The sequence below is a fragment of the Ricinus communis genome, chromosome 9 (genome assembly GCF_019578655.1).
Source record: "Ricinus communis isolate WT05 ecotype wild-type chromosome 9, ASM1957865v1, whole genome shotgun sequence".
Lineage (NCBI taxonomy): Eukaryota > Viridiplantae > Streptophyta > Magnoliopsida > Malpighiales > Euphorbiaceae > Ricinus > Ricinus communis.
The window spans coordinates 3,214,314-3,240,786 of NC_063264.1; the positions used below are offsets into that span (position 1 = coordinate 3,214,314).

General features: G+C 33.2%; 3 protein-coding genes and 1 non-coding gene across 5 annotated transcripts; all 4 read right to left on the minus strand.

Annotated features, from left to right (window-relative positions):
• Window positions 1–1,487: 1,487 nt before the first annotated feature.
• Window positions 1,488–2,550, minus strand: LOC8280903. The gene has a single exon (XM_015717982.3). The coding sequence runs from the start codon at window positions 2,132–2,134 to the stop codon at window positions 1,787–1,789; it is 348 nt and encodes a 115-aa protein (XP_015573468.2). The 5' UTR covers window positions 2,135–2,550; the 3' UTR covers window positions 1,488–1,786.
• An 8,689-nt stretch (window positions 2,551–11,239) lies between these two features.
• On the minus strand, window positions 11,240–15,698 carry LOC8280902 (folate-biopterin transporter 1, chloroplastic). Its single transcript, XM_002517071.4, has 9 exons — window positions 15,464–15,698; window positions 15,142–15,374; window positions 14,531–14,595; window positions 14,249–14,411; window positions 12,942–13,090; window positions 12,591–12,845; window positions 12,308–12,476; window positions 12,115–12,207; window positions 11,240–11,890 (listed from the first exon to the last, which is right to left on the minus strand). The coding sequence occupies exons 1-9, from the start codon at window positions 15,681–15,683 to the stop codon at window positions 11,591–11,593; spliced, it is 1,647 nt and encodes a 548-aa protein (XP_002517117.2). The 5' UTR covers window positions 15,684–15,698; the 3' UTR covers window positions 11,240–11,590.
• A 2,795-nt stretch (window positions 15,699–18,493) lies between these two features.
• On the minus strand, window positions 18,494–21,373 carry LOC8259104 (FCS-Like Zinc finger 8). Of its 2 annotated transcripts, none has more exons than XM_002517070.4 (3): window positions 20,075–21,373; window positions 19,100–19,990; window positions 18,494–18,830 (listed from the first exon to the last, which is right to left on the minus strand). In XM_002517070.4, exons 2-3 carry the CDS (start codon window positions 19,948–19,950, stop codon window positions 18,722–18,724), a joined length of 960 nt encoding a protein of 319 aa, XP_002517116.2. In that variant the 5' UTR covers window positions 19,951–19,990; window positions 20,075–21,373; the 3' UTR covers window positions 18,494–18,721. The 2 variants fall into 2 exon arrangements, with proteins under 2 accessions (XP_002517116.2, XP_015573535.2); XM_015718049.3 differs by having other exon boundaries at window positions 19,100–19,997; window positions 20,075–21,371.
• Window positions 21,374–22,144: 771 nt separating this feature from the next.
• Window positions 22,145–22,217, minus strand: TRNAR-UCU. The gene has a single exon. It is a non-coding gene; the product is annotated as a tRNA-Arg (tRNA).
• Between the last annotated feature and the right edge of the window lie 4,256 nt (window positions 22,218–26,473).

A 26,473-nucleotide genomic window follows, 5' to 3' on the forward strand; every position in this document is an offset into this window, starting at 1 on the left:
TTCCATAATTAATTTCAATCCACAAAAGGTAGTCCTTCTATATTGTTATCCACAAAAGGTAATTTGATGCAAGTACTGTAACGAATCCTGCACATCTTTCTTTCTGGACATGACATAGCTAGATATGCATGCATGTGTTGCTAAAAGGACCACCCACTACAACAAATTCCATAAGTCTTTTCTTAAGGCTCTCATATTAGTTGCCACAGGAACATTCAAGAAAAAGATGGGAACAAAAATAAATTTGGACCCAAAACAGAAAAAGAAGATTAGAATCAAATTTTCTTATTCCCTAGGTTTTCAGGCATCTCAGAAATTAACTATTAACGGTTGAAACTTGATGTTTTAGTAGTATACTCTACCTTCTGTAAGAGGAAAACAAATAAATTCCCTTCTCTTGCATTGCTTCACTGAAGTTATGGAATCCAATTCCAGAGGCAATATCGTTGCAAGAAATTGATGGTGCAGATCAAACATGAAAATCATATTAGCACCAAAATTATTAATTACGTTGACTTAATTAATGAAGATCTAAGCTAATCACATGGAACATGGTTACTAGTGTACAATTGATGAGTCTTATTACCACCATCAGAGGGTGCTTGCTTACTAGGATACATAATTAACATATCTTGGATTCTTGGGAATTGAAGATTATCTATAACATTTATATTTTATGCATAGAAAAGTATGTGAAAGAAGTTGATGTTAGAGGTCGCAAAAAGTCTTATTTTTTGATAGTATTTTAATTTCTTAATTATGTGGACCTATCAACAGTTTGAATATCTCACCGTTTAATTAATTTTGCAATATGGGTTGCCATCAAAAGAAGTTGCCTCACATTAATGGTCATAATTCAGCTTGATAGATGAAGTCACACATTGGACCTCAGTTGCATTTTATTAATGCTACAATGTAGAAAAGCAAATAAAATGTTGGGAAATTATGGAACCTTTAACATTAACTACCACTCATGGTGGAAGAAATTATACTTTAGTGTAGTAATAATTGAATTGCTTCGAGCATAATGTGGAAATAGTCATTTCTTGGTGTAGTGGGAAGTTGACCCTCTCTGTCATATTTTAATATGGAAAAGTTAAGATTTGTTGATGATTTTCTTGATTCTTGATATAATGGAACTAGGTAGAAGAAAGTATCATTTAATTGCATCAAGAACCAAGGTGTTTCCCCATTGTTTTATACCCTTTTCAGACCATAATCTTGTTTACTCTTGAATTGGTTAAGTAATATAATTTATGTTAAATATCAGTTAAAGAATAATTTGGATGCCAGCATTCTTGAGAAAGTGTCAAAGCAACTAAATCGAACTGTGTGAACTAAAAAAAGTTAACTTCTTGTAAGAATTATCAAAATGCATGTGCTGCAGCATTTCTTTGGAATTAGATTTATTCAATCTGATCAGGTATATATTTTAGGCAGGAATTTATGGTGCATTATTTATTTTTGTTATAGGTTAGAGAAAAGGAAAAATGAAGGCTAGTTAGAAGCTTCCTTCCATAAGAACTCGACTCATTAAAGTTAAAAGGGATTTTCCCTTCACCTTTTTTTTTTTCTTGTCTCTTCAGCCAAGAAAGGGAGAAGAAAAGCATTGCCAAATGACACTAATTAAGTGACCAAAAACAGAACTAAAGAAAGAAGCCTCCTTTGACCTGTACAAATTAAGACAAGATAACATTAACTTTTAGCCAGGAAAAGGCCATCGCCATCCAATATTATTCCAGCAAAGGAAGAGCGCTTCTCCCATAGGTATCTTCTGTTTCAGTGATCAGTAGAGTTTTGTGGTTGCTGATCTAGTGTACTTCTTAGAAGAAGAAGATGAAGAAGAAGGTGAAGAAGACAAGTCACCTGACCTTCTTCTCAGCATCTGCCTCATGCCATTAGCAACTCCAACTGCTGGGTTTAAATTGAATTTACCACAAAATGACATGTGAGCCCTTACTGCTTCTTCCATTCCAAATTGCTTTTTGCCTCTACTCACTTCATCTCTAACAGCTTCTGAACATAACCCACATAGCCATTTCCCATCAAATTTAGCCTTCACTTCACTAATGTAATCTTGAGTGCAATCCTCTTTCAGTCCGCAGCACTCACACTTAACTGATTCAATCTCCATATGATCTCTTTCCTTCTCCTTTCTTTCTTTCTTTCTTTCTTTCTTGCTTTAAATTTGTTTAAAGCGATGTGAGCAAAGTGTCAAAAATTGTAGGTGCTTTTGTAGTTGGATATATATGATTTGCAATGATAGATGGTGGACAAAATCTTCCTTTTCTTTTTTCTTTGCTTTAGCAGTTCATTTGTGATTGACAATGGGTTTTCTTTGGTGCAAGAAATAAGTGTATGTTTTCATGTTGTGTTAGAGCCTTTATGCTTGAAACCGAGAAAGAAAGAAAGGAAGAGAGATTTAAGAGCAGCTAGTAGCAGGAGAAAGCTGCCATAATTTCCTCCATGTTATAAGGGACATGGAGCAGTGGAAAATGAGACAATATGGTCGGAGAGGGGCCTCAAAGACTTGGCCCCTTTCCAGCATTTAAATCTTAACTTAGATGGAAATTTTTTTGTTTTTGTTTTCCTTCTTCAATAAATTTTTATTTCCCCCACTTCTGTTTACCTTTGTCATCTTTTGTGGGTTAGCTCTTTACTTTTAAAGCAGTTTTTCTTTTAACTTGATTGACGGTTTCTTTCGGTTGGTATTGTTAATAGAGCTTGTTTTTGTTTTGGCTTCAGTTGACTTAAACCAGCTTATTAATGAGGCTTAGCCTCGTCACTTAGCTACCTAATAACTTTTTATTTACTAAAAACTCAATCACCCAGAATTACAATTCTCCAAAACTATTTAATAAACAGTAATTATTTCTATAGGGTAAAAAAATAATTTAAACTCAAACAAAAACTAAAAATTAAATTAGGCGGATTGATGATATTTATTCAATTGGCTCTTCTCATTCTATATGGATGTGTTGACTACATTACACTTGATCGGAAAAACAATTGGCATAGTCAATGCTCCACCATACTTTATCGACCAAGTGGCCTTGGGGTAGTTGAACAGCCAATGATTTTATCTATGGGATGTATCAATAGGTCCTTAGGTATTGACTATATAAGTAAACTTCTACAAACAATATGTTGTAACCGTGAATGATAAAAAATACAAATGTTGCGATGAAATTGTAAGAATTTTTTGTATTTCATTAAGATTTTGAGTTCGAAATTTAAATATGTAATTTTATTAAAACTTTTGAAAAAATATTCTAATAGTCATGAAAATCCTTTTTGACACACTCTAAATTAACTCTAAATATATATACAAAGAATTATATAGATTCAAACACAAAATGTATGTGCAAAGTAAATGTTATTTTATTGGGATTCAATATTTAAAATAATAATAATAATAATAATAATAATTTAGGGCGACAGCAAATAATTTTATATTAAAAAAAGTAATTTATATTTTCTTCATTTAGTGCTAAGTAGTACTCTTTTTTAATACTAAGAGAATATTATATTTGTCAAATGTTTAACAAATAAATTGTAGTTGTTGTATTGGTGAGCCACCCCCTTGGATCCATTCCCTTTGATCCAAATTACTACACGGAAATACTAACTATATAATTTCTCGGTCGTTGACAGTTGAATGTGACACAACAGAGAAATTGACAACATGAACAAGGAGTTTGATCCCCGTGCCATGTCTTGCAATAATGTTAACAACCTTTTGGCATGACTACAAAAGCACACAAACATTTCTCTTTCTCTTTTCAATGGAGAAGGTATCCTCATACGGGTTTTAGTCAAAAATTTGAGTCTTTATTGTTTTAGCCAATCACATCATTCAATTTTGTTGATACCATTCTTTGATTTCCTTCTTTGTATTGTTCTATTTCTAATTTCCTATATGTGTTTTACATGCAACACTTTGTCATCTGCAAGCACCTTAACAAATGATGTTTTTCATAGGTTCACTGGCAAAGGAGTTTTCCAATCTTTCATTTTCTTTAAACATGACGTGATACTGACCTTGCCTTACCATCACTACTAATGAATTATTTGAGGATCGCTCTTAGATTTCCCACATTTTATTCTTGTGGCTGGTTTAGGGTTACTTTCTATCCATGCTAAGGTTGCTTTCGCCTTCACAGTACCTTCCAATCATCTATTTATCTTTATCAAATTTGGCTTCAGTTAGGGTCTTGATTTTCAACTCGTGGCTGATTGTAATAGCCGCACGGACTAGTTTCATTAACCGAATGCCAAAAATTAACTGTTCTGTAATATCATTCTTTGAGCTCAATTAACTACAAAGATAGACATAGTTGAAACAGTAAAACTATAATAACACTTATCCTCAATTCTACTACAAGAATTGCTCAAGAATGTATTATAGTCTTAAGGCTAATTACGTATAGTTACTTGAATGAAGAATTAGTTCTACTTTAGGTTGACTGGGGTATGACCTTTATAATTGGGTGTAATAGGGTGAAAGCATTCTGACTTCAACTAGTTCAGCTCAAGCACAAGTCTTTTTCTCAATTAATTACGCTAATAACAATAGTAATAAGATTAAGTTGTCGAAAAGAATGTGCAGTATACACTAATTCAATAATTTAATAGTCAATATAGAGTCATTGCAAAACAATCGAGCAAAGCAAGTTGATTTTGCTCATGGAATGTATGTTCATCATCGATCCTTTCTTGTAAAGCAAAGCATCGATTATAAGGGTTCATTATTGAGATGAAAGTGCAATTAATTAGTACGTACATCATCAGTTTCCACAAAATGAATAAATATTGTTAATTTAATCTATAATTTCAATGAGCCTTTTGAAAGCTTGCATGCTTCAATTAATTGGAAAAAAGAAAAAAAAAAAAAAAGGAAAAGAAAACTCCAACATGCCCATTTCATAGTCAGAAATTTTATCATTACATCCTAAAGAGTCAAAAGTAATTACGAAAAAATTAGACCTAACTGTTGATTGTCTATCCACTTTGTCTCGTGTGGGGAAGATTTTCTAATCAAATAAAACCCAAGAATTATAACTGAGTTTAGCAAGTTGTGATCATGGCAAATGAACAATCATTGCAAAGGCTTTGAGTAATGCACAAAAAACTAAATAACTAGAACATTATATATTTGTCTAAGATTAGACATAGACTAAAATTAATGAAGGATTAAATACAGGAGGGAGCTTGAATAATGAGGCAGCGCAAGTGCAAAGATGAATTGTTACAATGCATTTGAATTGAATTGTTTTGGCAACATATAAATCTGAAGTGTGGTCCATTTGTACTACAGAGTGTGCGACTTGTCTGTTAAATATGGAACAAAAAGATGAACAAAGGCTATGCAGATAGTAGTTAGCATGTACAATTTTATTTCTTTTTGTGCTGGTTTTCTTCATCAAGCCACTGTGGGCGCAAATTCAATGCATGAGGGGGGCCTCGAGACACCTGCCGCCATCCTCCAAACACAATTGAACAAGAGCATTTTTTGCCAATAAATGCTATTGTACATAGGATAGGACACTTCCAATTCATCTTTTCTAGCTATATACTAGATTATTTACGCATACAAAACTTATGCTTACAAACAAAAGTGTTACTATTCAATTTCTCGACCAAGTAACACTTAGGGACTGTTTGGGGGCTATTAGGGTTTAAAAGAATAATAATAAGTTAAAACAGTATGGCCACTCCAATCCCAAACAGGCACTTATTCTATTCAAGAAGTGTAATCAATATTAGACTAGCATCGAAGTCCCCCCTGTCCTCAGAACCTAATAGTGAAGTTAATACCTAATTCACTTTATCTTTTGTTTGTCAGAGTCATTGTTTTCATCACAAGAAACCATTAAGTGTCCAATATAACACTGATAATTTTATTCTTTTCTTAAAGAAGAGGGTTCTATAGTTGCGCAAGTACAGCAAGATTCAATAAGATTTGTTCTATCCAACCCAAAATAATAGACCCAATTTTAATATAACATTAGGCATCGGTTATGTTGCCTATATAGACATATAGTCTTCTGCCAATGTTTAATGAATATCCAAAATTGCAGTCAATTGTGTACTATTTATAGATGAAGGTCCACAGACAGGCCATGGCCAATCATGTGGGGTTTGCTAGGGCTCGAAGCACCCAATAAAATACCCTATCGAAGTATTGGCTAAGCTTCAGTTCAGTCGCAGTCATGTAGGTACAAGCATACCAGGACTTGTCCGGTAGATATCCGGCAATTCCAGTGGCCACCATGGTCTTTCCTATAAGAATCTTTGAGGATATACAAGGTGGTCCATATTATATGGATTAATAAGCTGAAAATTAATATTGTCTAAAATCAAAATGGGTACTCATTACTCATTGAATTCCGTTTGGCTAACTTTCCATTTTTGGCATTCCTAACTATGTACATATTCATCCTTCAATGACGAAAAATTCTCAATTCATATGATAATCACGCATTGAATTTTGAGGCTTCCTGTTTGTTGTTAAGAAAAATATATGCAGCAAGTCAAGGGCAAATGATTGGGTTAGCTAGCTTGTATGCGCAACATATTATTGGATTGATTGAGAAAGATCAACACATGAAATTGCAAGATTTTGATTGTCCAAAAATTCACATTCGTTCTAGCAGTTTCTCGTTGAAGATTAAATATATGCAGATGATTTTTGAAAGGAAAAGTAAACAATAAGTTTGTGCTCTCATATATGCATTTATAGAAACAAAATGAGAATTTTATGCAGTTGGTAGATTTTGATTTTGACATTGACATATATCCGTTTTGGTAACTTAGTGAGATTAGGAGGATCCAAGTCTTGCTCGAAAGGATTGACTTTGCAGGATCTACCATGAGAAGTTAGCTAATTTGGAATGGTCTCAACAAGAAAGAATGCATAATTAGGAGGAATTAGCATTACTTTTCATCAGCTTAAAGACTTGGCTTAACAAAATCCAAGCCATGTTATAGAGAGGTGAAAACCAAGCAAAATAATGATAATGATAATGATTCTCACTTGGTTTCTAATTGTTGTCAAGTGAATCTTTTTCGAGGCACTATCTTATGTATCTATTAATGGAGATCAAAATATATATAGATATATATATAGAGAGAGAGAGAGCTACTTATGCATATTGATTCCAACATGGGATTTTAATTAGGTTTCTTTTTAGCTCTATATCCGTTGGTTCTAAGGGGTGAATGATTCCTCACATGGCATTTTGTTTGGTTCTTCCACTATCATATGGAAGGTTATGTCCAAAAATTTAGTGGGGAGGTTGAGTTTGTTAAAAATTTAATGCCCATCACATGCTACTCCACATGCATTCTCTTGCACTTATTACCTTCCAGCCCAAAGGATACTTTTCTTTCTTTCCTCACCCAACTGATTCCCTATCACCCACTCCTATCAATCATTTAGCACTTCCACCCTAAAAATCTCCATTTTAAGGATAAGCAATGGGTAGATTTCCTAACCTTATTTCTTGTTACTTATTAGCCAAAACAACACTAATCAAACATCATTTTGCTCTCCAATTCTCTTCTTTTCATCACATATATTATCACTAATCATTGTCACTGTCTTATTAAAACATAATAATATCATAAATAATAACCACCGCAGGGGTTATCAAGATAATCATTAAAGTCCATTTGTAGCTTTCACTTGCATCAATTTTTTTTGCCTCATTTTATACTTTTACTACCAATAAGTTTTATTGGAATGAAGGAAATATAATAAATATATCAGAATGAAGTAGTATAGTGTCACGGACTAGCAAGTTGCCTTAGCTTTCTATTATTTTATGATTGTGGGGCATTTGGTAGCATTTATTAATTCTTTTTGGTGCCTGGTCTTCTTCTGTTGTTAATTTTGCTTCAATCATTTGGGGCTCTACAAACTATTCCAACTTCCAACTCCTTTTAAATTCTTGGGACTTTTTGGACTGTCTAAACACTGAAGAATCTAAAACTGCCAATACCCATCACTTATTGTCCTAAACAATAAAAGTATACGCATGACTGAAGATAATAAGTGTATGTGTGGAATTTAAATGTAAGGCAATTTTAATATATTGCTTCACAGAGATGCTGATCCCGGCCCTAAGTGATGTGAAGCAAACATTATGTTTAAGATTTCAGATGAAAAGAACACTGTTTATGAGATTCAGGAATTAAATTCATAAATCTGCTATTCTAGTGATTCCTTTGATTCTGTTTTTGCATTCTTTATATTTACTATTAGCAATGTTTAATTAAGGATCGGGAAGTCAAAATGTTTAGTTCTAATATTAGTTTTGTTTATGATGCAAAAAGAAAGAAGAAGAAGAAAGAAATTATAAAGACAAATAGAAGGATACTGTGATGTCTAGTTGAGATTGTTTGTTGGAGAAATATTCAGACAAGTCTTGTCAAGTGGGAACCAATTCCATGAAGGGGGCCGAATGGCTGATCAAACATATACAGGTGAAATAAACTATAGTATAAGGTTGATCAGAGTTTATGTAATAGTTATAATAGGAAAACAGAAGTACAACTAAAGTAATTGATGAGGCTATTAATCAAAATAATGTATACAATAATTTTCTTTATTATTCTCCTGAATGTTGATGAATAGAAGACTGAAACTCATCAAGACTTAGAATATGTTAGATTAATACAGGGAAGGAATTTCTAAGTAGCTAGCCGTGATGGGAAGGGCCCAAGTCGCATCCCAAAGAGGAAGTTCCCTATCCTCATAAAAGACGATAGGTTTGAATCATAGTGAGTTCAGTTCATGGGGAAATAGATGAAATATGAATTGGTGGCAAAGGCAGCAACCTCAGAATTAGAATACAAGTTGGATTAAGAAAGGGTAACCTGAGTTGAGACTGATACAGTCCACGTTATGTACTTTTCTTTGTCATGTGATGGCTTGGAATGGACGAGGTTGTAGATGGTGATTGGGACCCAGTTCGTTCCAGTTCTTCAGAAAACCCAAAGAAGACAATGGAATGAGTTGAATTTCGCAGGACCCTACCACGTGGGTGGGGAGCAATATCATATCAGCTTGCCACATTTGATTTGTTCCCTTTCCAAGTGGTGGGCTAGTAGCTTAGGTAAGCCCTTAGCTTGCTTTTGGCCCAAATCTGACACTGTTGTTGCTCCTGTTCAAAGAGTAAACCTAAACAACAAATGTTCATGTTGCTTCCATTCTATGTCAGGGAAAGTTGATCGACAATGACTCTCAATTTTTAACACCAACTGTTTTAACTAAGGGCTTAGTTTAATAACAGAGATTAGAGTTTGAGATTCCTAAGAGGATTATAAGATTCGGGTCATAAATGACAGAACCCATTTATAACACATTCAAATTTTCAGATGATAATCTGAAATAATAAGACATAATCCGGTTAATTGGTTGAGCTTTGTCTGTTAATATACGATTTGCAATTCTTTTTTATACTATAAATATTTTCATTTCATATATTATTTATTATTTTTATAGTTAACTATTGTATTATTAAAGATATTCAAAATGAAAGTACACATATCACATCCTGTAAATATCAATTTTGATACATACATTTAAGCGGTTAATCATATTAGAGTTTGACGACTATAAAGAAACCGGATTAGGTAATGTTAATATTTATTTATGAGAGTTAGTAGATATTTAAATTTGATTCTTTTGTTTATATTTTATAGTAAGTATTTTCATCCTAAAACTATTTACAATAATTTCTATAACAAAAAAAAACCCTAAATTGAAATGCACCTGTAAATCATAACTAAACCTAATATGAGACTTAGTGGGTAATTGGAGATAAAATAGTTTGAAAAACCTTATGAATTATATCTAAACGTAACTAATATAAAACCATTCGTGCATTTACTAACTATTTCATTCAATAGTTAACTTAAATTTATTTTATGAGAATTAAAAATTAACAGTTATACAATTATATTAAAATTTTTAAAATAATATTTTGCAAGCTCTTCACAAAATGCCAAACCAACCTAGAGGGCAGGTAAAGTTAACAACAGTTTTTGCTTGCCTTATTGGGAAGCTAACTAATTTTGTTTTTTATCGTTAATTAAACTAGCATGAGTACAACGCGAACCTTAATTCTGTCCCAACTACAGTTCTTAAACTCCTCTTTTACCAACTTACTTAAAAAAAAAAAAAAAAAAAAAGTAAATTGAAAAAAACCACAACAAGAGTAATTAATTTGCCATATAATAAATTGCTACATCTTGACAAAGATTGTTTTTAGATGCCATAAAATTAATTTATTATATAATTCATTGCAAAAATTCATTGTTTTGAAATTTAAGTCATTAATTAAATAGTATAAAATTCATAGTTATAGTATCTCGGAAAAATAAATCTTTTAATGATAAAATTTAAACACCTACTTCTGAAATGGCTTCAAAAATTAAATATTTAATAACAAATCAATACTTAATAATATAAAATATATGATAATATATATTCAAAAATGAAATATACACACTCATACATGCCAACAACAACTAAAAGCATCATTGAAAACATCCCTAATGGTGCTTTTTATTTCAAAGAACATAATTTCTATTATGAATAGCATCTTAAAAAATATTCACATATAAAGAGAAATATTTTATTTAAAAGTAAAATTTAGCTCTCTATATTGACTCTCTACTTTATATTTAAAGAATAAAGAGTGCATTAGAGTACTATTTTATGATAGGACTCTTTAAGATAAAAAGTTTCACATATAAAGAGTGCACTAGAGATGCTCTAACAAGTTTTTATTACACAGTTCATACATATAAATTATGAGCTCGTAACTATTAGCAACTATTTCGGCTACTAATAGAGAACCAAGTCAGCTCTTAATCTTCTTTCTTTTCCCAAAAGAAAATAACACAATGAAAGAAATGTTGACTAAATTTCATGTTGTTTATTATTATTTAACATAATTAGTATCTCATTTATTATTCTAAATCAAGCCATACAAAATGATGAAATATAGCAACCATAGAAAAAGCATACACAAAGATCACAGCATTTGAAATTTTGTCAAGTTGTCGATTAGATAAGGATGAGCAATGCTCTCACTTTGATTAGTGCATGGAGCATGTATGCACAATCATGCAGGGTTAGTAATGCAAATATTCAACTCATTCGCATTAGTTCAGGTGTAGAAATTGATAGATAACAACCACATGGATATGATGGTCCAAGCAGCAGCAGTTCAGAGCTCTAAAAGCATCCAATAATCAATTTGGATTAGAAGATAACCTTAGGATCAGACTCATCCATTGGAGGATCAAATTATACATAAGGATTTGCTGCATCTTTCACATTGGCAAGTGTCAAATAAAGCTTTGGATCACTTAATTCATTGATAGGATAAGCTTAGCATGTCGAGTAAACTGCATCTTTCAAACTGTCTCTATTTGTGTATCCAACTCTCTGATATTTACAGAATCTCTCTCCTCTCTCCGTAATTTTTGTAAGCTACAGTCAAGAAAAAAGCGTACCATATTCAGCGCAGGCAGAAGCAATGCTTGAGAAGTGAATTGTATGTTGAGCATCCCACATTCAACTAGACTTCATCTCAATATCTCCACCCTCCTCCGCGATGGTATCAGAAGTATCGGGAGGAAGAAGCCCCAAGAGTGGCAAGGGCAGCAATGAGCTGAGATTGCAGAGAATGATCAAAGAGGCTAAATTGCCAAAGCTGTCCTTTGTAATCCCAAAAACCTGGGTAAGACCAGCACCAATCAGCCCTCCAAGAACGCTTCCTCCATTTGATATTGACATGAGAGTTGCAAAAAGTGTTGCTTCCATTCCTTCTGGACATAACTTCGCTGCTAACACCAGAACAGGCATGAATGAAGCCTAAAAAAGAACAGAAAGTTAGCAATTTTCCACTAATGGGCTTTTAAGAGACACATTTGATAGTAGTCACAGGCATGCTTCACAAATATAACTCAAATTATGATATCAACTGCAATGCAGCAGTTGTAAGGGCTAAAAAATCACCTCTTCTGGGTATAAGAGACCGCAAACAGTATGAGTAATATAGTTAAGAAAAAAATAAGGTAAGAGAAATAATAAATCACCTGAGCAAGAACTGTTAGAATCAAAGAATCCCCAATTGCAAACCATTCATCACTTATACCAAATTGTCGATTAAGTCCAGTAACAAGGAAAACCTGAGCCAGAAATACAATAAGAAACAATGTCACAATTAAATGTCTATAAAACAACTAATTCATAGGTGAGCCTAGACTACAGATAAATCACAACACTAACCTGAGTCATTCCAAGAGCTGTACCACTTATGGTAGTAAAAACAAAAATCTTCCGTAGTGGAACATTTTTCAGAAATCCGTTGTATAGTCCAACCCCAGCCAATGATGCAATTGAAGTAACTAGCTTGACACGTCCTAGAAATTCTGGGGTGAAGCCAAGTTTATTTGTGCTGAAAATGAAGATTATGTCGTTGCAGATTATGTAGATGTTGCAGTCAATAGAATTTCCAACAGCCATGAAACAAAATTAAAGGATAAATGACAATATTCAGTGCTCCACATACGTGAAGTAAAACATAGCAGAGTCTGAATGCGGTGTTGCCTGCCAAAGGAAAATAAATAGTGTTGGAAGAAATACGTTCGGCTGCTTTACTGCATCCCACAACTGAATAATATGCTGCTTTGAGCTTTCAAGAAAACCATTTCCACCTAAAGTAAGATTTTGTCCTCTTATTGGACCAAGAATACGCTGTTCTTTCACAAGAACAGCAACTCCAGAAGTAAGCAGTGGCAGCAATGCCGTTACGCCAAAAACAAACCTGAGATAATAAAATCAGAACTCAAAATGATATATAATTATACTTGAATGTCACCAGCACTATATTATTAAATTTATGCACGGCCGCCTCAAATACCTTACACCATAAGCACCCACCAGAGAGCCACTAAAGTAGGAGCTCACAATGCCACCGAAAGCTGAAGAACCCCAACATAAAGATTGAAGAGATCCAGACATGCTTTGTGACTCACCGCGTGCCCTCTCCACCACCATGGAATCAACAACCTATCCATTGTCAATTTTTGAAGACAATTAGTGAGGATGATCAGAATGAATAGGACAACATAAAGTGCAATGCCCAAGTCTCCAAGACTTGGGGGGAGAAAATGCTTTCTAGAAAACAAATGCGCACAAAAGAGCAGAAACGTATGCAAGTACTAGTGTGCGTGTGCATGCATTTTTTGTGTGAGGGAGAGAGAGAGAGATATAAAGAAAAACACATTAAAACAAAATTCGGATAAAAGATCAAAGGCACACCAGCGACTAAACTTTCAAAAATTATATGCATCGCCTATCTGATGCTTGTCTCTCTGCCACTTAACTATGGACTTCCATCCAGGTATTGTCGGAAGCAATCATCAAAATAATTCACAGCTTATATTTCTCATCAAAGAGACGCATGTGATGTGCGTCTACATTGAAAGACGCACAAATCACCTACGTGTCTTTAGGCAATTGTTTTCAAGGAAAAAAATCCGAAAACCTTTACCAACAAGACAGACATAGAATTCTTATTAATTTTTGGTAAGCATGCAGAAGCAAACACATCCTAAAGACCATTCAAACACCCAAGAGGGTTAATAAAACCTGATCTTGTAATTCCTTACCTGATCAACAGAGAAACTACTCCAGAGAAACTAGTCCATGATACTCTTGAATCATGTACTAGGACCAAAAATAACATGTCGGTAAGGACACCTATCTCTATAGGAGGTGAAGTTAGATAACAAATGCTCCTAAAAGCTAAGGAATAAAGAACATTGTGGGCAGTTATATGAGAATTTAAGTGGTAGCATGTGTTAACTAAATGTGTATGATTGCAGAAACCTTGGGCATTTGAGCACATAACTGCCCGTTTTTGTGTCTAACTTTCATAATAACCCGCAATCTTAAGTTTACTAAAACAGATATGGGGCTTGATAGAATTGATAAGTTTTAAATGCCTAATTTCCAATTCTTTCATAGATATTTCCAGACATGTGAAGCCACTTCTTTTAATGACCAATTCAAATGACAGCATCACCAAAGCTAATAAAACATCTTTATTCAGTTAATCTGGCAAGAATCACTGGTTCCATGACGAGTAACGCATTAACCAACCTAAAACAGGTTCACAACTCTTTCCAACCATATTAACAAATTCAGAAAGTTGAAGATACTCACAACATCTGAGAAGGCAACAGAAAGTGACCCAAGAAGAATACAGAAAGCAGCGCCATACTTGCTATCAACAAAGATAGCCATCAAGCTCCAAGAGAGTGCACCAAGAAGTCCAGAAAGAACCAAGTACGATCTTCTCCGATAACCGAAAAGTGGAACAGAATCACTGCAACAACACCAAGAGATTCATCAAAAGAGAAGTATAGATAACAAACATTGAATTACGAGTTTACAAAGAGCAAAAGTAAAAAAAAAAGAAAAAAGAAAAAAAAAAAGGACTCCCACCTAATAAATCCATAAAGAGGTTTGACAAGCCATGGTAGTGCAGAAAAACCAGATATCACAGCTGTCTAGTCAACCATGTAGATTGTCAGTCCTTGAAAGCATAAATTAAAACAAGACTACTCATCATGATTTTAAACTTCCCATTCTTACATACATAGTATCTGGGAAGTCTAGAAATGCAATAATTCAGTTGAACTGAATTCCTTTTAGTCAATTTTCATGTTTGGAAAGTTCATAGTTCCAAGCTTCCAATTTTTTCAATTCAAATAGATTTTGAAATAAATGAAATCATTTTAAAGTGACATGATCTTGAATGATCCAAACAAGGCGTGTTTGGAAAGTTTAAAAAGGCAAGAACTCAGTTCAATTGGATTCCAATTATTCAATTATCAAGTTTAGATAGGCCATGGTTGCTAGAAATTAATTCTTTCAACTTCAAAAAAAAAAAAATAGAAAGAAATGAATCATGCTACAAAAATAACAAAATTTGGTCAGAATCTAATTGAATTAAATTAAACTCTTGCACATGATTGAATTGTAGCACATCAAATCCACAATAATCTATCTCGCTACAATGACGTAATTAAAAAAGAATGAAAAAGAAGGCATACCTCAGCAGGATCTAAATGCAAATCATCTTTTAAATAGAAACTGACAGCAAGTCTAGAAAGCCCTAAAACACCTTGAACAAAATACACCATTGCGACTGCCACATTATCGGGCGACAATTCCACACCAAAACATTTCAGTCTGCCACTACTCATTTTCCTATTTTTACGCACGCCACTATAACTTCCCTCTTCTTCCACCTCACTCCTTGCCACCATTTCGCCTTTACCGGTACCTTTCCAAAACCATAATTAAACACAGATTATATTTTTTAAGAAAAATTATTATGATTAAGTATTTGATTAACACGTTTCAGCAACTCACTATTTTCCGAAATCAAAAGCGACGTCTCATCGCTTCTCTCCCGCCGGTGAGACGGCATAGCCATCGCTATCGCCGGTTTCCGTTTAGACCTCCGCCTAGAAATGATACAGAGAGGTTTTTCCCGGTGAAGATGGCAGGGAGCAGAAAAGGAGGTGGTAAAGAAGAAAGATAGATTTTGAGAGGGTAAGTTTGGGACTAAAGTAAAATTTATTGAAGCCATTAAAATAATTACTGAAAGCCTTTTTAACTGGTCAACAACTGCTACTTAAAGTGGTACTTGTTAGTTGGGTTCGAAATGACTTTAATATCCTCATGTGTGTTCTTGAAGATAAAAGCCGTTAGTGTATTGACACGTAACTTAACCGTCGGCCGTGGGAATTTTTGGGCTAAAATACGGGCCAGACGCATCCCGCGGACAATTATTCGTAGATATGGGCCATTTTGTAAGGTTCTTTTGTACGAATTAGGCCCAATACAAATAAGTGAAATTTAAATCTAGAAATGAATGGTTAATTTTGTGAGAACACAAGTGCAGAAGTCAAATGTGATAGAAGAGAAGTAAAATTACTGTAATAAGAGCTTGAAACTCGGGAAGACCACTTATTGATCAAGGAAACCAGAGTTGCAAAACTTGTTTAGAAACATAAACACAAGGGAATAGTTATATTAGAATTGCTAACATTTATATTAAGCTTGGAGGGAGAATTAACATGACTATCATAAAAGATTATCTATTGACTCTATTCGTTGTTGTTCTGTTATTATTTAATTGAACCCAACTCTCTAAATTTTGATTATTCTATTAACCACAAGGATGAATACATATATATATATTCATATTATGTATGTATTTACCATATAAAGGTAGCTTAACTGTCTTCTAGATATGTATTTTAGTGTATGGGATGTCACAGTCTCGCATTGAAATTTACTATTAAGAAACTTACCAGCCAATAGTCAACAAGGAAGTTGAGGGTGATATGACAAATGAGTGCGACTGATGAAAGTCACCGATTTTGGTAATCAGTTTTAGAGTAATAGAAGAGAAAAACTATTGGAGTTAGAGTAAACACTGAATATAGTTTTGATTGATGTTAATGTTATCAATTATTATTTGAAAAATTATTTTAACACGTCATTAATTAAGATATTATTTAGGATATATGATCTTCAAATCTTATGCGCCACATACCACTTTATTTTATTATCTGTTTGGTTTGTGTGCGGCTCCAATTTAAGGCAATAATTCCAACCCACACCAACCTGTTTATTAACCAATGATTAGGTAAGAAACTTAATTAAAATACCAATTCCAGATAATAAACGTAATTTAAGATATACCACTTTCGATATGGAAATTAGTATGTACATCTATAACCCATTTGCTCTTGATAAAAGTAAAAAGAAAAAAATGGTTGCATTTTGCATAAAACAAAGGGGAAGAGAACCAATTCTGTATGGCCTATAAAGAGGGTTAAGTGAGAAAATGAGAAGCAGTGGCACTGGGCAAGACAGCAATGATAGAAGATGTAAAATTCTCAAAGTTTCAAATGAGAGGAGGAACCAATGGTCCCAAATTTTGATTCTAAAATAAGGCGTTATCCACTACCATTCTGTTTCTGTGCTAGGCAGGCAGGACCGCTTTGTCTGCCTCAATCCTCCACATCTTGACTCGTATCAGTGGAGTTTCTATGCTTTTGCATGTGTATTTTAAAGTTTTCCCCATTATAACCAGAAAGAGAAGGGGAAAAAGAAAAGAAAAGAAAAAAAAGGGTCTTTCTCAGTTAAACTCTCATACACACATGTATACATTTTACTGTATTTCCCATTTCCCACTCAGTCTAATTAAACTTTCTTATTTACTAATCTAGTAATCTACATATTAATTAATGGATAAGTTTATTTGTACTTTCTTTTTGTTTTCCTCTACCGTCTTGATAGATTAGATTGCTCACAAGCCAACAGTTTCATGCATCTAGAAAATGAAAAAAAACAACAGATAGACATAAGCAGTGTTCCAATATGGAAGTACACACGAGATGAAATTCTCAATATAGAGAAGTCTCATAAGGTATTATATTGCTGATGGCAACTTTTGAGTACTTGAAAAGAATCAAAACCAACTTTGTGTGTTTGCTTTATGCAGATGCCATATGAAGCTTTTGTTCTAGTATCAAAAAGCTAGCGGTTTGGCCTTTAAAGTCACCTAAAATTCTCCTTTTTTTCTCTCTGGGTTTAAAAAACTTGAATCACAATTAACTAACTTATGTAAGTCGGGGAAGATGTGAAAACTAAACCCAAAAGATTAATTACATTCATCGTTTTACTGTCTCTCTTTTCAATTGTATTTATTATTATTATTATTATTATTATTATCACCAGTAGCAAGCAAACATAGAGCATGTCTCTCACCATCTCCACCAGTATTTATAAAAGTTTGTAACTTTTTCATTTGTATTGTATTGTTTATGACCCATTAAGCTTCTGATGAATTTATTCAGTGCTAGCCTCAATGTTGCAGCAATAGTGTTGGGTAATAATTGAGTATCTAATTTGTAATGTAAATATATATTAAATATCAAAAGTTAAAATTTTTATGCCCCTTTCTCCCATTTAAGAACTTTAAAAATGTTCATCTGCGAGGATAATAATAATAATATGGATCATTATTCTTTTCCATTACTTATTCTCATAATTATTTTTCTTAATCAAACAATTAGTCGTGAGATCATTATTGGACAGAGTATAATTCCAACTCATTCAATAATGTAGCCGGTAAAGCTTGACAAAACGAACATAACCAAGACATTAATTCAATTAACAAAAGTTTTTGAGGGCCTACATATTAAGAAAAAGAAAAGAATCTATTTTAGTTAAGCTTATTGGTTCTTTGTGCTTTACTCACGAGATAATTAGTGTACAAAATTAAGAAAAAGATAATGTTAAAGCTTCAGTCATACATCATCACCTTGCCAAACCCAAAAACTGTGGACAAGCTCAAAAGCAATCACCTAAGAAAGTGAAAATCAATAGAGAAAAAAGAAATTTCTTTATAGAAAGAGTAATAACATTTTCAAGAAAGGGCAGGCGTTCAAGAAACTATCTTTAATTATGCTCGACAATCATCTGTCTTGAATTTTACTTGTAATATAATAACTACAAAGCTGTCATCCTGAAGGAAAGAGTTTGGTCTTTTGGGTGCTTGGTTGGCCATTTTGAGGCAAAAGTAACGAGGAACTAATAGAGATTCTGTGAAAACTATTGTGAACAAGTCCCATAGCCATCTTCATGGTCCAGCTTATCTATTCTCTCCTCTGATAGCATTTCCTGGTACCGGCATTCACTGCTGCAAAATGCTTTTTCACCTCTGCAACAGAAATAACCCATTACTTAAGAGGAGAGACAAGCATGGATTTCAAACATGCAAGAAAAATGATTATGGATCAGGAATTTTACACTGTTGTCAATTTAAACCAATTTTACATATGCAAAAGTTACGACTTCTCTCGTTGCTGCTGCCAAATTTTAAGCTAAAAATACCATTTTAGAAGAGAAAGTACTGAGCACGCAAAGTTGCACGTTAATTATGTATCAAAAGAATGGGAAACATTCCATAAATGGCAGCTTGAAACCAACCTGTACATGTATATGTCTTTTCCCTGCCCAAGATTCTTCTTGCAAGCATAACAGAAGCTTAAGAAATTATCTGATGGATAACTTGAACCATCACCCAGAAACCCATTAGTCTGTGTCCTTGAAGTAGAAAACTCAACAACATCACAACAGCTCTCAACAATGTAATCATCAAATATGTGAGTAGTTTTTGGATTAGGCCCATATGAGATTACACAAGTGTAATCCTCAGATTGCTCCATCTCAATCGCAGAGAGGGATCCATTGAAAACCCCAGGAGAACTCGAAGTATCTATACTCGAATTGGCTGAACCACATACTGATTTCTTAACAGGAGAATGAGATAGCCCAGAAGAGGATGAACCCAACTGAGAATGCCTTGTTTTGATGCCAAAATCAGCAGGAGATTTGGGAGATTGATCTGTTGGTGAAACGGGCAAAGGAGGAACTTGGATCTTTAGCTGTGACCCGAAAAGAACCATTCTGCTCTCGGGTTTTGATAAATTGGAATCCGTTTTATCATCATAATTAAGAGCATCAACAATGGCAAGACCAATGCCTTTTGAGTCAAGCTTGTCCCAGGTGCGCTTAGTATCAGATTCTTGGGTTTTAGGGGTGAGGTTTTGGTCTGGCAAGAAAGGATTTCTGAAACCAGAAAAGGGTTTGCTATCAAGAATTGAAGTTGGACTCATGACCGACTCCGTTGTTTCAGAGAAATTCTTGAAACTGAAACCTGTAAACAATCTTGGAAAAGAAGTGGGTTTTCTATATTTTTCTGTTGGAGACAAAATTGAGCTGTAATCTGCCATTAGAACTTGCTTACTGCTTGATACTCTTGATCTCTTTCTTATCATCACTTAAAATATATTCCTATCTCCCCACCGCGAACAGAGCCTGAATCCTAACACCAAATTAAAAGACTTGTTTACTAGAAATTTAACTAAAGACAGTAAAAGACGGAGAGGAGAAGATATTTACCAGGAGAAGATTGTGTTTTTACCCAGAAATAGCCATTGATTCCAAGACTTTTAAGATCAACACAGACTTCAAGCTCCAAAATCAAAACAGGAAGAAATTCGAGAACTCGTGATTTGGTTGGAAGTGTTTAAACTATGGGAAGAGAGGCCAAAGAGTGATGCTAGCTAGTATAGTCAAAGCTACAATCTTTATTTAACTCGGAACAAAATCCATGCACATCTGTCTCTGCGTCTCTCTTTGTGCTATGGCTTTATGAAATGCATTTCTTTAAAGCACAGACACAAACCAAAAACTCCAAACGAAAAAGGAAAAGAAAAACCAAAGAAGACACTTTTTCCCCGATTTTCTCGCTCTCCTTTTTTTTTTCTTCCTCAAAACCTCATGAGCAAGAATCACTGAGCTTACAGAGCCAGACATGCAAGAAGGCCCTCACGAGTCATGATCAAGAGACCAGACGTGCATGCACCAGACACCCAACAGCAGTAGTAGCAGAACAAAGGTTTTGTATTTTTGTTTTACCCCTTTTCTTTCTCTCTTTTTTTTCTTTTCTTTTTTTGGGCTTTTCCTCTTTTTCAATCTCTAACTAATTAAGGCTTTTGTAATGCATAAATTACAAAAATAAATAGCACAAGAGTAGATGATTTATAATCATCATCAAAGAGAAGCTCATCAAATTCGAAGCTTAAGAAGCAGACAAAACACCCAGTTGAGGAACCCAAGAAACACACAATTTAAAGAACCCAATGCATGAAACCAAAAACAAAAGGAAAGAAGGGGAAAAAAAAAAAGACTGGTTAAACGGTGAATGGGAAATACCGGAGACACTATTACTCTCTTTTCCACCTCTTTTTATCTTTTACTTCACTTTTTGGTCCCTTTCAACCCCACTATATCAGTCATTCCATCATCAGACCTGAAAAATCGCCATGAATTTGCAGAGAGGACAGTGAAAGTGAAGAGAGAGAGGGAGAGTGAAAGAAATAAAGAAAGCTCGTGGGATTGAGGAGGTTGGTTGGGTGATCTTAAAAGGGAGTGTGTGTGCATGGAAATTAGTGGATTTGATAAAACCACCACTACTGCTACTGCTACTGTTACTACTCTCCTATCTGCTGTCGTTGGCTACAAATGGCAGTTTTTTCCACGTTGGTTTTATGCGAAGAAGTGCCTTAGCTATTTCTCTTCCTCTCTCTCTCTCTCTCTCTCTCTCTCTCTCTCTCTCTCTCTTTTAACTCTGAAACTATGGATTTTTTTTTTAACAGTGGAACTTTTAAAATGATGATGAATGATGGGTTTTCTTCCTCTCATCACCATCGTCGTCACTGGACATGAGAATATTATAATAAACACAAACTGAAAGGCTGACGAGACTGCCCAACCGTACCAACCAAGACCCTATGATATAATTCAATTTGGTTTGGCTTGCTATGGACAAATTATATTCCATTAATTTAAAAAAAGAAATGATCTTGTTTCCTTGCAATATTTATCCCCATGTTCTAGTTACCAAGTGTTGGCTACCTTCAGCAGAAAAAATGGTTAATACCTTAGTAAAAGCATATATAGCACTAATAATTAATTGCACAACTGAGGAGTAATATTCATCTGTAAGATCATGTGTAAGAATTGAAGATTTTATTGAATGGTGCGAGATATTATAGAATTCCTAATTTTGGGGGATAAAAACATCAAATTTACCATAATTTTAAGGTTACTTTTGGTTCATGAGCAGGGAAAGCCTTATATCCCATGATACGAGTACTTAAACAGAAAGTTAGAGAATAACAGTTAACACGGAGAATCTAGAGGGCCCCGTTCCGAAATGATGAGTTCTACAGTGTCAATGATGGCCACTCGTCACGTTTTACTATGCACTACACACAGACACTGGCCCACACCACACTTCACTACACTTCTACCTTTTACCATCTCCTATGTCTTGTATTTAAATTTATTTTAGTTAATTTCCCAAACATTGTAATTTTCATCGTGAACATTATTATAAAGAAGCTAACTGTTTAACCAAGTAGCAAAACCAGGAAAAAAAAAAAAAGAAATACTTTAGCAGATGAACACGCTCGGTGGGACTCGAACCCACAATCGTCTGATTAGAAGTCAGACGCCTTATCCATTAGGCCACGAGCGCTGCTTGTTTTGATTCCCAAAACAACTCCATTCATTATTCTAATTTCTAGTTTTAAGACTTTCTTTTAAAATTTTAATTTTTAGAAAGAGATTTAAATATATATTTTATTGAATATACCTTTTTAATACTCCAACAATAATTTTCAGATTTTATAATAAAAATCCAGTCTAATTATCTAGAAAAGTTTTTAACTTTTCACTTAACAAGTCTAACTAATTTATTTATTTTTAAATAAATTTAAATATAATTTTCTTTATTCAACATAATTTTTCGAAAAACAGAGAATTGGCAATTTTGATTGTTTGACGACTACATGTAATTTTCTTTTAAAATTAAAAAAAAAATTAATTAACATTTCATGCTCACTCAACTCCCATTTGAATTAAAAAGACGTCGAGTCTTATCAATTTTTCTTCTTCTTTCTTGAAACAATTAGGATTTCTGATCATTTCCAGAACCAAATCCATGCTCATTTCCTTGTCCATCGTCTTGACCACCTCAACATATTCTTGCCAGTTTGCGGGTCTCCAAACAAAGTCTCTTTCACAAGTTGCGTTTCTCCAATTCCTAAACCCCAATATATTAACCTTTAGTGCAATGATTAAAGTCTCATTTCTTTTTTTTCTTCCCGAATGAAACATCAAGGAGTTCGGCCTAATGAGTACACTTTTGCTCCTTTACTTAAGGCTTGTTAAAGTTTCTCTGATCCTAAACTTAGTCACTGCATACATAAGGATGTAATAATGATTGTATTTGAGTGTTTTTACTTGATACTTATTGGGGTTGTTGAGCTGAAAGCTTTTTGTGGAGAATACTAATTATATGAGGTCTCATACGATACACTTCAGCTATGAAGTTTGAAGAAACTCTAAAATTATGCTTGTTTCAAGAAGAACTCAAAATTAACTACCTCCTAAATCCTTAGATAATCTTTAAATCCACCGTGGGATAAAATTATGAAGTTAAAAGCAAGACAATAGTTTTTCATATGATTTGATTTTGAATCGTTACAGTTGCTATCTATCGACATTGTTGTTGTTGATAGTTTTAATTTCTATTTATACTTTAATAGAGTTATTCAGCTCTTCATTTTTTAAAACAACTAAATCTTTCTTTGACGAAATGATAAAAAGACTATATCTAATTTTCAAAAAATTGAATTCAATTAAGAAAACAAATGAAGTCGAGTTAATACCATCACAATGGAGTGGATTATGCATTTTTTAATAATTAATAACATTCTATATTTGTTATATTAAAATGTACTTATTTAACTTACAATGAGATATTTGTACTTCTCTTTATATGAAAAGGTAGATTACCTGTAATATAAAATACACCTCTAATAAAATTTATTATAAAGTTTGAAGGCCAAACTGTCCCCAATAGTGGGAGCAGAGGGCAGAAGGGCATGACACATGAATCATGAGGATTAAGGCAGAGATAGAAAATGAAAAGAAGAAAAAAGAATTAAACACAAGAAGGCAATTTCATGATAATTTGTCCTCAACTGTACTTTATATCAATTTTGTTATCAATGTTCAATAGTAAAAGAAACAAAAGCGCTAATCATGCCCTAACATATATATATATATAATTGCCAGGAGTTAGGGTCCATAAACTAATAAGTTAATAATGCATTACATAGCAGCACATAGAACATAACAAAAGTGGGTTCCTCATCTCCTTTGGACACTCAACTGTGAACTTGTTATTCTATTTCATTATTTAAGACAATACAATCTCCAAGAGACACTTAACATAAACTACACTTATGGTTCACTACTTTTCAGAATTGGGTTTATTTAAATCATCCATTTTAGATGACAATGCAATTGAATCAGAACATCTTTATCCATTCATGTAAAAGAGTTATAGCAATGAAAACCAAAATACATCCTTACAGTTTGTCATGATTTTAAAGTAAAATGATTCAAAACATTATTTAGGGAGGGGAAATCCATACAAAAGTTGTTGGTAATACATGTGATGCTACGAAGTTAAGGGACATTTAAATGTATAACCCCAATCACCCATATTTCCTGCTTGTGTTAATGAGAGGTGGGTTATGATCCTTAGGGTTTCATTTTCTAAAAGGGTCTTCGTAGATTGGGACAGCCTTTGGTTTGATTGGGCGTTAGACAGCTATGTGTCGCCTTCCACAAAGGAGAGGCAAACAACTGGTGAGGAATCAAGCTCCTTTTAGAAAAATAAAATCTCCAACCAATCACCCAAAGGCCATGACCTACCCACTGGAGCCTACATTGAATTGATTGTTTTTTCCTTTTTTTTTTTTTTTTTTTTTTCTCTTTTGCATCTTATTAATATTAGGATCATTTAATTAATGATACATGAGCATTTGACAATGGGGTCCAAAGAAAGTTTTGATGAGACTATATAAGAATTGACACCACCTAAAGCGCAACAATGTCTAGTGGAGAAAAATTCTTGGTCGTACCCTGAGTTCAAGCTGCCAATAATCTTTGATGGGGTAAAGGGTTAATTTGCCCCCTCAATTTGTATCAAAGGGTTAGATTGATTAGATTTTAACTTTTTTAGTAAATAAGAAAATCATCTCTTTTAAAGACTAAATTATCAATCCAATCTTGACAATGAAGAGTTTTAATTATGCACGCTTGTAAAAGAAGTAATAGAATAGTTCAACAATCGAAAAATATAATGCTTTTTTCTTAAATAATTTATTATTTTTTAATATTTTTTTTAATGCACTTTCGTATAAATTCTAAAATACAATCACAACGTCTCTTTTTTATTATTAGAGTTAATTGAATACATATTTATGTTTGTGGATATAAAGAGTGATTCTTATTATGAAAGATGATAAGATGAAAATCATGTTTTTATTGAAACCATTAAAACTGGTTATCAATTCGATTTTCTGATATGATATATAATCATAGAGGTGATAATGGTATTAGAGTGTGTAATGATAATAATAATAATTAGTATATATAATATTATCAGTGGATACTTGACTCTCTTTTTTATTATACAATACCAAATAGTATAATATCAAATTAACAGACAATTAAAAAAAATTGCTCAATTTACAAACTGAACCATTCTGGATTTTACTTACCTAAGCGATTTTCTAGATGATGTGGTGGCAGCAACATGTTTCTTGATAATAAGAATATATGGGTTTGACAATATATACCCATAAGTGGCTACTCTATTTTATGGAGGTAATTGGTTCGATCCTCCACAATATAAGTTCACTTTCAATTTATTGTTTTGCTATATAGTTAATTTTCTTGATTATTTCTCGTAGTTTACTAGTTGATTTGAGGTTTATTTATTTATTTATTTTGAATTTGAGATTGATTTTGACAATGAGCTTGATATTACGGGGGTTTATTGGATTTGACATTTTCTTAAGAATGGTTGAAAGAAGAAATGCAAAGGGATATGGATTCTGGGTGGAGAGGTGGTGGCTACGGTGGATATTGGTGAAATGGTATCGGTGATGTTTTGATATAGTTTGATAGGATAGTGATGACCAAAGATGATTAGGATATGGAATTTTTTTTATATAATTAAAATTTCTTAGAAATATATTTATAGATGATTGCGGATAGAAATGGTAGTGGGAGAGATTTTATTTTCTGAAAATAAAATTCAAATATAGTAAATATAAAAATAAAAAGCTTTGAATAAAAAAAATATATGATATTTTAATATATTTCATGAAATAATTAGATGCATTCTAAAATTAAAAATTAAACATTTAATTAACTATTAGATATGAGTTTTGGTTCTATTTATATCTATAAAAAAAAGTATATCTATTTCATCTTAAATATTTATAAAATTTTAAACACACGGTCTCTGTAGAACTAATTCTATGACAACATGTTACATTATTTATTAATTATTATATTCATATTTATCAATTATTACTTATAAATAATTAATAATAATAAATCAATCAATTAATTGATACAAATACAACTTTTAATAAATAATATCATATTTTATTATTTAATCTAATTTTTTTCTCCTAATGCATGCTCATAGCAAAAAAAAAAAAAAAAAAATTCCTAAAAAAAGAAAAAGAAAAAGAAAAAGGCCCATTTGGTTTGGCAGGTTGGAGTTGAGAATGAGTTGTTCGCTTTCATAGGATGGATTAAGTGGTGGTTGGTGGCCCCATATTTCTGTTCATCGTCATGCCTTTCTTCATGGCACTGAAGTGAAGTGTTCAAGTCGAATTTGACATGTTTGATAGAATAGAATCC